The sequence below is a fragment of the Dermacentor variabilis genome, chromosome 6 (assembly GCF_050947875.1).
Source record: "Dermacentor variabilis isolate Ectoservices chromosome 6, ASM5094787v1, whole genome shotgun sequence".
Lineage (NCBI taxonomy): Eukaryota > Metazoa > Arthropoda > Arachnida > Ixodida > Ixodidae > Dermacentor > Dermacentor variabilis.
Window position 1 is genome coordinate 114,675,805 of NC_134573.1, and position 11,600 is coordinate 114,687,404.

Sequence of the window (11,600 nt, forward strand, 5' to 3'; positions counted from 1 at the left end):
GATTATATGACAAAGTCAACTAATAAACACGAACATGACAGCAGGGCGAGAAGAATTTCTAATTAATGACGCGGAAATATACATACATTTCCTTTCTCTTTCTGCTCAATTAGGATACCTTCCAGCGCACGTGTGCATGCATTGGCGGGAAAGCTTCGCAAAAAGAAATGGCGGGAAACCCCGCTCAATCGGCTGCCACGCGTCGAAACAAGCAAACGGCAGTCACTGTAGTGATTTTCGAGGACCCGATGGTTCTCGAGAAAAACAAAATGTAGACAATGTTCGGCTGTGACCGTTATGCAAGTGCGATGATTACGCGGGCAAATACGATATATCTTTCAACGAGGAGACCAGCTACTGGAAATCACGTGTTTCAAAATTTCGTTGGTCGTCGGAAAACGTGACACCTGGTTTGTTGCGCGCTGCTTGGATTGTTACAGGTCACGGAGCCAACGTACTTTTCACTGCATTTGGGGAAAAAGGCTCGCTCATAATTTGCTGCTAATCCTATCGTTCAAATGGCGTCGCATAGAATTGGGCAAACACAGTACTCCGCCAAGTACGTCGCACCTCACCACGTCGGGAAAGCAAGTTTGCAGATATCGTCGTACGCGCCTGGCAAATAGAAAGAGGCGAGGGCAAGTTCCGTGTGCACTTGGAAAACGCCTCCGCAGTCACCATTGAACAAAAGTTAGCAGCCACGATATCTCTGGAATCTTACTTTATCTGCAATTCTCCTTGGTACAATGGCACAATAGCCTGAATTGCTGGCTAGCTGTTATACACTCATGATGTACCGTGCACGGCACCTTTATTTCACTTTTTTTCCTCCAAACAGACACAAATCAGTGAGCTCTCGTTGAACTATAGTATACATTGATGGCGTCTTTGCCGAGACGCGTGCTTGAAGGAATGTGGGGGAGGCGCAACAGCTACACTGAGCCAAACACTCAAATCTAGAGAAAGAATCAACCCGCGTTCTGTCTGCTTTGTTTATGTATATTGGCTCCAGATTAGACAAATGCTGGAACTGACGTGAAACAGCTTGTCTCTTCTTTTTTTGCACAGATGGGGCTACAAGCAACAAACGCCTGTGAGATTTATTTCTATTAGAAAACTTTGTTTCAAGCACTGCTTTGTAAAACTAGCGAGTGCTAGTAATTACAAGACGCTGTGTAACCATACTAATGTGCAGCATTCGTTGTGAATAAGTGTGTACATGAAAAAGAATGTCAGTCTTCATGGGCCTGGCCAACAGAAAAATTAGCTAAATTCCCCGGTCTCTTGTAGATTCGTTAATTAACGTAAGACAATTTTCTCTTCTTAGAATCGCTGAGGAGGCCTTGCTATTTGATTAATCGCAGAGAAGGCCTGCAGTTTCAGCTTGAATAGTCTTGCATATTCTTCGGTAATGTGTGACCAAGTGTAGCCGTAAACTGCCAAATTGAAGTAGTAATAACTCATCAACTGTTTATCGGGGCACAAAGCAACTTCACAAAGATGACAGGTGCACTGTATATAGTCTAAAAAAATCCACTAACTATTGTTATTCTGAGTTGAAAGAAAAAAGAAGATACCACTCACAGATTTTTATCGTTTTGTGCATTTTTATTAGCCTCTTTTTTTTATAAGGCAGTCGGGACCTAGCGGCACAATGAAACTCTTCGCCCACCATGATAAGAAAACGACGGGCACGGCTGCGGAGCGTCCAGTAGCGACGACGACGTTCTGGATTCGAAGGGTGCGCAGCTTCACAAAGGCTCAGCAGGAGCGTTTGATACCGACGCCGGTGTGAGCGAAGCAGCTGCGCTGGCTGAGGTGTGGGACGCCTGCAGGGAGATCTCCGGCGAGGGCGATGTGCAGGTGCGCGGTAACACCGAGACGCTGCTGCTGTCGACCAAGGGAGTGGACACGTGCGGTTCGACGAGGCGCGTCACTTTGGCTAGGTTGAAAAGCCAGTCCACGTAACTGCCGCACTCTTGAACCTCGCTTGGGTTGGTGGCCACCATCTTCTCCAAGTCGGCTGCGAGATCAAAAGAAAAAACGATGTCTCGAATATAACTACATAGACTACGAGCTGATAAATGTGGCAGGAGGTATTCTCTCTGGCTCAATTCTAGCAGTGCTGTGCCAGATGCGAGTAATTGATTGAATGGGATGATGACACGAGCACCCTTACTAGTTCACTGCCGTGGGGGGGCCTGACGAGCGACAGGAACAAAGCCGCTACGTCGTAAGTTACTGGAATTACAGCCTTACTGATCTTCCTTGTCGCCTGTTTTCGAACACATGCATACAGTACACAGAGTTGAACACCATACTCCAAAGTGTGTCACGCGCACGCTTAATACGATACCTCATCTTTTACAGTGCAACACCAGTAATTCCGAGCCCAGTTCATCAAAGTGCATCTCTGCGACAGAGCTGAGCACCGGCGGCTGCAAGTCTTTGTGGGGAGACCGCCGAAGGTGTTTTGCAATCGCGCTGTGCGACACACAGTGCAACGTTTACTATCAAGCCATGTGGCCTACTGTCGCAGCACTGAGTATTGTGGCCAGTATTTTATTTTATCAGAGGTCTGAATGACTCTGGCCAGATAGTATTACATTTTGTGAGCGGGTATTCAAACATGACCTAGTCAAAAATGGCTAGAGTGTGCCGTTGCCACGGAGCAAGAAACATTTAGGAGAGGAAACTCCGCTGTTTGCGGCGACCAGAAAAGGTCACAAGCCCGCGGAGCCGTTATCGTGCTGGCGGCGCCTGGCGGCTTGGAAAGAAATTACCGCCGTTGAGAGCGCGCTGGTGCCCGGGCGCTGCATTTTTTTTTTCGCCGCGGCTTCTACGACGCGCCGCATGGCGCCGCCACTGTATATGGCCCCGTCGGCGCATACAACAATTGTGACTTTATCTGGTCGCCCGCGCTCGCTCGCGCTGACGGGAGTTTCACCTCCTAAATGTCTTACTCCGTGGCCGTTGCGTTTCAAGGTTCACCTGTGATTGTTACAGTGGCCTATACTGCTAAACTTGCGTATATGGGACACACCATCCATAGAAACCGGCTAGACGTAGAGATTGCACGACGCATTCCGATGCAAGTCGCGCGTAACTGGTGTTCTGATCAGCGTTTTCTTGTTCGCGTATGATTCCGGTTTAGCGGATGTGATTTAAGCGTTAGAAAACTTCAATTCAGCCGTGGCAATGTTTTTGAAAAGCTATAGTAACTTGAACGGTAACCAATAAAAAGTAATTAAGCAGTCACATTACGATCAATACTGATTACGAAAGTTCTGGTTCTCTTCATAGGTATGAATCTTGACTCAATACTGTCGCTTTTCTTCTTTTTTTCAAGAACAATGTTTTACATAACCTGGGAAACTGACACAACCTGCACCAATCCGCTAAAGATAGAGACATGACATATACGCAAAATAGGTCAACGATCGGCAACGGCACTTTCAAACGTAACATCAAATCGTATATAACGCAGCATAAGACTGAGTATTACTCACGGAGAATAAGTCGCATATGTCTTCTGTCTGGCAGGCTCGGCAGTGGGCTCCTGTGCGTCTCACGGGGTACATCCATTGCGATACTCTTCCGGCGGGCACCTGCGCGTGTCGTTTGCCCCCTGGACTCTAATGGCCGCATTTATATAGGCTTTCTCCACTGGGAGAAGGAAACTACTCTCCAACCCAGCGCGCCACCTGGGCCGTCGAGCCTATTCGATTCTCTCTCGCTTGTGCGACTCGGCGTTGCGCCGTGTGCTTGCCTTGTGTCGGCGTTTTCAACCATTTCATAGCCACTCTAGCGAACCTTCATCGCTCGTTTCGCTGCATGTGTGGGGTCATACAAGATCAGTGGGAAGCCACTTACGCACTCGTGGGCTCCAAAAGCAACAATTGGAAGCGCAAAAATGTGGAAGGCGAAGCTTGCTGTCTTCACGAAATGCATCGGGGGGCGTGAGGCTGTGGCTCATGTGTATAGCTTGCATCGCTACTCTACGTATAAACCGAACGGCGTGTTGTATTCGCCGCTAGCGTGAGCAGAAAAGGATTCACCAATGTACGACACGAGACCGACGGGCTCTTCCAAGGCGCTTATGCCGGCTTTGCGCTCGAAAACCATTCTTGTTCTTCACTCTCAGCGCAGAATTACAGAAGTTACTGCAGAAATTACTGCGTAATCGAATTAACAAATATTCTTGTAAACCTTGCTGAAAATCGGTCCACCGATCTTAACTGTTGAGATTAAATACTTGTTATGTTTACCTTGTTGCATGTCGCTCAAGTTCCATATATATATATATATATATATATATATATATATATATATATATATATATATATATATAATCAAGATTTTCACCACTCAAACGTAGTCATAAGGTATTTTCCCCCATGCATACCTATGGAGCCCATCGTGTCAAGCGCTGCAGACCGACGGACAGATTTTTCAGGTATTCCTATACAGCCCTAGAATGCTTACGCATTAAAATGCCCATGCATGTTGCCCTGTGTGTCAGATGGCGATATGATTCAGGGTCATTCGTTAAGACGCCAAGTGAATCCGGGCACTACAGTGACAGCGCGTTGCACATCTAACAGGCTAGAATAGCAGCCTGGGCTTGTTGGTTTTCCACCATGCTGTTAACAGCGCAAAATGTAGAGAAGAGACGAGACAAGAAGACGCCGCAAGCGCTTGTGGTGTCTTCTTGTCTCGTCTCTTGTCTACATTTTGCGCTGTTAACAGCAGGATATCTTAACAGGATTGAATGCGAGGGGCACGGAGCGCTCGCGTCGTACCGAAGCTGCCCCGTATATCCTGTGAAAAAAGCACATGGCTATTTTCAGCCGCAGCCTTTTAACGTTTTCTTCCGAAGGTTTTTGTGACTTGTCCTTGAGGCTAAGGTGTTTGGGGAGGCGTGATCGTCGGAAATGTCCAGTCAGCTTCCTGAGCTACACGTAAATGTCGTCAGATTCCACTGACGTCTCGCTCTGCGTGGTCGTATGAGCTAGTCAACAAAAGCACTGGTAACCCAGTACTGCATGCTAGTGGAATTGGAAAATTAACTAGTGGCGCCCTCCCTGTTGAAACATTGCGCTAAACGGAGGATTAATTTCTTACAAGCAGGAGAGCGCACACATGAATAAACTACTGAGTAATATGAAAGTGCATGCGGAATACGTCATTGCATAAGGTTGCGATAAATGAAACGGCGTTTTCTAGCAATCCGCAGTTCACTCATGTATTGTTTTAATGCTAAGCAACCCCAGGATTACTTTGCGGAAATTTGCATAGCAGAGCGGGCGCCCTAAAAAACGACAGCATTCGCACTTATAGAGTTCGGCAAAGCCAGCGATACGCCGTTGCACAATTCCTCCATTGAGTCACCTTAGTTTAACACTGTTTTAGCAACACGATCAATAGGTACCAAAATATGTATGCACACAACAATGCCATCGTGCTGTTCGACGAAAAAATTTTCCTATGCAGTAAGCTGTAGCCGGTGGCGTGTTCCTTCATGGTGGCGGATCAACAGCCAGACTCTAGATGGGGGCACTTCGTCTTATAACGGTCGGTATAAGACGACCGCGTACCTTCTGATGATACAGCTCCGGCATTACAGCTTCGCAAGAAAGAAAATTATGCAGATGTCACGCACTGTGGGAATCGATGTTAGCGAAGCTTTCTGTGCGGGTTGCTTTGATTCACGATGATTAGCGGTGACGTTGACGGCGAAAGCATAATTTCTTTAGTGTTTAGTGCAACTTGAGAGTGGTGAGTTGATGTTAAACGTCACCTTGCGTGCATCACTGCTGTTTGCATAGTACACAGCACACACAGGGATAGGTGTTTCCTTGAGACGTTGTTGTGCGCCACATTTCATAACCTGTGAGAAGTTTCGAGCATTATCATTGCCTCACATGGCACATCGCATCATGATAAGCTTCAATTGTGTGGTGGGGCTGTACGTGCCAAAACTAGAATTGTATTATGAGACACGCCGTAATGGCGGACTCCGAATTAACAAGGCTGATTCTTGGGCCAGTTGGTACGTTTTACTCATAATGGCAAAGCCTTTAGCGCAATTCAAAAATACAGGGACGAGACAGAAACATTGGTCCATCTTCTGGTGTTCGTTAACGTGTCCCAAAATCTAAGTGCACCTGCGTTTTCTCTTTCACACACGTTAAAATGCGGTTGCCGCAATCGGGATCGAATCTGCGACTTCCAGCAATGCCATAACCGCAAATCTACCGCGGCGGGCACAGGAGTGCTGATTTGACATGCGGCCGCTTACTTAGTGTCGCCTGGATCCTAGGGTGCACTTTAATTATTGCGGCTCTGCTTCTGCACGCCCTGCGTAATTTGTATTTGTATGGTGTAGCATGCTCTAATATTTGCATGGTGTTGTATTTTTCAGAAATAACAGAAACGTATGGCAGCGTACCTTCAACTTAAGTTTATCCAGTTTCTCCGCAAGCGCCGTCGTTCCCTGCATTCTCACGCCACTTTTTGCTTATCCTCTCCTACACCCCGCCCCACTTGTATGGGAACTGCCCCTTCTCCCCCCTCTTCTCTACAATTCTATCCCCTCTGGACTCGCACGTTACTAGAAAGGGCAGCGCTGCAGTTTCTGCAACGCTTTTGAGGGGGTCACGGGTAATTACATCTGCCAAGAGGCTAACGTGGCGAGGCCCAGGGAGCTTCAGAGGGCATTGTGCACATTCGACGCGGTGTAGTCCACACGAGTCTGCCTTGCTCCTGTCATATATACAAACGCTCCAAACGCCCCCCCCCCCCCCGACCCGACGCAGTGTGCAAGGCAGCAACAGCAGTGGGAAAGTCGAAGGAATAGGCAAAAAAAAAAAAAACTTCGCTTAAGAAGAGACTGAAGCTGATTCACAGTGTGGGCGTGATGCCGACGCACCAGACGTGACTCACACCGATATGACCAACAAACGGAACAATGCCGAAGCCAAAAACCCATATAGTGCTCTCGGAATGCACAGCGAAGCTGTGCAAAAGTGTACAGCATGGTGAGGAAAACAGCAATGCTGCTTTTTTCGGATACTATGCCTGTCAACAGTGGCAGTCAACACAGTAAAGAAAGGGCAGATGGGGGGGGGGGGGTAGATTCATTTTCTTTTTGGATGGATTGATGGATCGATGCTATGAGCGTACCCTTTGGAACGAGGTGGTGGGTTGCGCCACCAAGCTCTGGTTATTATATTGCCTCATGTCTACATATCATATGGACCGCAAATAAAGACGGGGACAGAGGGAGAGAACACATAAATCCGTCTTTATTTGCGGTCAATATGATATGTAGTAAACACCAACTAGGCCAAAGTGAAGTTCTTCTGCCTCATGTCTATCGCATTCGCACGTGGCGGCCGCGTTTTCGCTGCATAACTTTTTTCTTCAAACGGCCCGCCCCTTTTGTCACTTAACGTCCATCGCAGTCACCTGTTCAGTGGATTTTTGGTGTGGAGACTAAAAGCGTGGCGCGCTAGTCACCTGGTATTCTTTTAAAATTGCAAGCACTTTAGAGAAAGGCTGGAAAAAATTAAACAGGGCAGTTACCTTAGCACAGATGAAATATACCGATGTGTCTCCACAAGCGCTTCAACTTCTGTTTTAAATATTGTTCGCTAGAGTGACCATTTAGAATTTTAATTAAGCAATCTTTGTCAATTACCAGCTTGGCGGATTGGAAAAAAAGTAGTGACGTGCTCCATATGTTTCAGAACAATACTGCGTCAATTCGACACGCGTAGCGCCTATGTTTCTTGTTTTACTACTTGGTGCAAGTTAGCTGAAACATCCTTTGTAGATTAGCTATAGACTGGTCTACAGGAATTGTCTATATGCAGTATGTAGACCACGATCTACCTAAAGTGTAAGGCTACAAGTCCATAGACTTGCCTGGTGTATAGTAATACTCTATGATATTCTATAACCATTGACCTATAGACATTCCATAGACTTCAGTCTACAAAAATAGAACTCTATAAGCCTATAAACATTTTCCGTACACATTCTGCAGACATTTATTACAAACGTGGATTTTCATTATTCTATAGACACAGACATTTTATACTAGTCTATAAAAAGTGTAAGGCCATAAGTCCATAGACGGTCTATAGACTAGTCTAAACAAATATTTATAGACAGTTTATAGACTTCATAGACACGTGTATAAAGATTTCCTTCAAAAGTTTTATAAGGGATATCGCTTTGCTTGTTAGCTAGCAACACAATGTCGTCCGCATAAAACAAACCTGGAAGGTGCTGCTCTACTACTGTACCCGTCTGGTTGTACGAGAGATTAAATGCGATATTACTTTCTTCTAGCGCTCTTTTTGTGCTGGGTATATGAAGCGCCCTCTATGGCGCAAGTTTGACGTCCCCTTCAAAATTGTAGCTGATGGTAGCACTGGCACTCTCGGAGTGCCCGCGGCTGAGTGAACAATATTAGCTAGGCTAAAACACGTTGGCGGGCTAGTTGGTTAGAATCCATGGTAGAATGTGTAAGCGCGACTGAACGAGGACGTACAGAAAAACACAGACACAGCGCGGTCTATGTGCATCCTGGTTCAGTCGCACTTGCACATTCTGTCATGTATACTAGCTAGCGTAGGCGTCAACTACAACGTCGCAGTCTGGCCTTTTCTCGGTTGCATGCACACATTTCGGAAGATACAAGGCCACGTCAAGACTGACTCACGAGCGTGCGCGTGGGCCCGCCCGAACCCTCCATTCCACGCAAAGCTGCATCGCGGTTGCTCTGCACGTGGCGTTTTCATTCTTCGCCGGGCGTCCGTAAATAACTTTTTTAATGCGTAAGCATTCTTAGGCGACACACCCAGGAGATCAGTCCGTCGATCCGTCCGTAACGCGAAACACGATGCACTCAAGAGAGAAAAAAAGACTAAATAAATTCGAATAAAAACATTAACGGTGCCGAGTTTCAAACCTACTGCCCCACGCACAGAAGCGGCGGGTGTTGCCCTCTATGTGCTAAACAACCAAATTGTTTTAAAATTTATTACATGGGAGCAGAATATTTCGAATAAAAATTTGAGGATACTTGAGCTCTGCCTTCAAGTGTAGAACGCGATAGCATTCAAATGTCCCCGACTACACCTAACATTTCCCGGAAACTGGAGCTTATAATATACGTAGCCGTAATGCTTACCGGGATACGCAGATGGCGTGCGTTATGCGTAAGGTGAGCTTTCTGACAGAAGCCCAGCCTCTAGCATGCGCTGATCCCGGAAGTCGCACTCAGCCGCGCCAGGATATTCCATCATTTTCCGGTTTCTGTTTCACGGCATTTGTTTGTGGGCCATCATTCTCAAAATTCCGCTGAATAACTTTGTCAAGATTGTAAGACAAGGTATGAGCAACTTCAGTGATAGAATAACGTGGCAATACAGCCGGCACATGCCGCAATGTCACATATAGCAAGGCGTGGCATTTACATACACCTATATATCTACGAAAACTCTCGCTCTCGGACAACTCCGCCGATACAGGCGCCGACATCGGATTTTCTCCAACACGTGGCCCTTAACTCTATCGCGATAAAATACTTGCTGATATAAGAAGTTTTCTATTGTTTTTGCATCATATTCTACCAATATACGCCGAGAAACCGGATGAGAATGCAAGTATAAGTCGTCTCTCGTCTGGGAGACAGGAGCGGCGAGCGAGTAACGTCACAATTGCCAACTGCATCACAACAACTGCTTCTGTAGGTCGCGAATAACATCACCTACAGCGAGAAGTACTTTGCGATACCCGTGTGCAGGCCTGCTACTGCCTTGGTAAACGCGCTACCAATCAGTACTTGTATGGTTACAACAGAAGGTAGATGGTCATTGAGGAGTCTTCAAAAAAGGAAGGAGAAATGGCCGATACAAGGCACTACAAGAATGTCGCTTGACAGCGCTGACAAAGTATATATCTGAGGGAACGCGCGAGCCATTTCCCTTGTGAGTCATATCTCATGAGTCATCTCTCTTGTGTTGGGCGTGCGGCAGGAATTTGGCGGTCGGCACTCTGTCTGCCTCTGTGTGTTTCACCCTTGCGTGTGTCCCTTTAGCGCCCAAAAGCCATGGTTTTTAAACTCGCACCAACTTGCCCAATAAGAAGCTTTATTAGATAAAGAGTAAGAGAAAAACAATTAGAGAGGTGTATACAAAAATGCTAGAATGAAAAGCATGTATAGCATACCTGATTAACTCAAGCAGGCTAGGTGACTATTTGTCACCGGCCCGTTTCGACGGGGATGCGAATAAATCAAATCATATTCGTCATTATCAGTGACAGGGAAAGGCGTGTTTGCCTTCAGACATGCCACTTTATTCGCGTCTATCCTGTTTGCTATATTATCTGGCGTAATGATTCAGCTGGTACTTTTCTTTCGAACTCGTGGTCTAAACCAAAGTTTTCGGCAGGACCAGTTAATAGGCCTTCTGAGTCACAGAAAGATGCGGAGGTTAATAAATGGAAGGTTATAGTGATGTCTGCAGGATGTGCGCGAATCTTACGTGCTATTTAACATTGAATAGAGGGAGGAAAGTGCCGGACAGATATGCGTTAGTCAACATCAAAAACGATAGCGAGCCTTCTCCATTCTTCGATAACGTTCCCTTTGTATTCTGCTAAGTTTTGCCGAAGCATTCATATTGAAATGAATTACGTCGTCCTATACTACACTTCAACTTATTGTGCAGCGTCTTAGTATCCCGGTTTATGGAAATAAGTTATATTGGTAGACGGATAATGGACGCTAGAAATTTTCTTAAGCAGGCAAACGAGTTTAGCCGTTATGAAAAATTGGTAGAAACCGTCAGTGCCACGTAATTCACGCTTCGCTGCATGGTTGGAGAACAAGTGCTCGCGAATGTAGGCGCGCTCACTATGCAACACAGAGACAGCTAGGGCGGTTACGGAGTTGTTTGAGCGTGTTCGCTTGCCAACGTTACGGAACATTTGCAATATGCCTTACCCACTCGGCTAAATTTTTTTTCCTTTATTGCGTGGGCGCAGAATTTTCAACAAGACAAGAAAAAAGAAAGCGCTGCAGGAATTTAAGGTGGAGCTCAGGAATAACCCAAATCACGATCTAAAGTGAGCTCGAGTCATCTGCTATGAAAGCAAGTTTAAGAATGTTTGCAATAATTCTAGAAAAAATTGAAGATGTGTCAAAAGCATCACGTCGGCAGAATCGACCAATGATATTTCGGAGCTCATGATACAGGGAACGCATTACTCAGGTATAATAGCACTTGTCGACAAATAAAAAAAAATCATTTTTTAAAAGCCGGGGCATCTGAGCACCCCGACACAAGCAACACTGACTGCACGTCATACATTACGTGTTGTGCTGTGTCGTCGATATTCCTCACTCACGCTACTAAATTAGAGACTCACGACCACCTGCAGAAAATAAATAATGATAGTGCATGTGGCATAAACGAAATGAAGCCTCAGCCTATAAAAGCGATTTCTCATATCATTGTTCGACCACTCTCTCACATCTTCAACTTAATTCTTTGCACCGGAACGCTTCCTGGTAAACTAAAGAT

At 46.0% G+C, this 11,600-nt stretch overlaps 1 protein-coding gene across 1 annotated transcript; it reads right to left on the minus strand.

The window, feature by feature from the left end:
* Positions 1–1,599: 1,599 nt before the first annotated feature.
* On the minus strand, positions 1,600–3,625 carry LOC142584331 (uncharacterized). The gene is made up of 2 exons (XM_075694483.1): positions 3,510–3,625; positions 1,600–2,023 (listed from the first exon to the last, which is right to left on the minus strand). Exons 1-2 carry the CDS (start codon positions 3,583–3,585, stop codon positions 1,752–1,754), a joined length of 348 nt encoding a protein of 115 aa, XP_075550598.1. The 5' UTR covers positions 3,586–3,625; the 3' UTR covers positions 1,600–1,751.
* Between the last annotated feature and the right edge of the window lie 7,975 nt (positions 3,626–11,600).

Excerpts from the sequence above, each read along its gene's own strand:
- LOC142584331 (XM_075694483.1), bottom strand. The coding sequence starts at position 3,585 with ATGGATGTACCCCGTGAGACGCACAGGAGCCCACTGCCGAGCCTGCCA. Across the intron at positions 2,024-3,509 it reads ACATATGCGACTTATTCTCC|CCGACTTGGAGAAGATGGTG; the intron begins GTGAGTAATACT and ends TTGATCTCGCAG.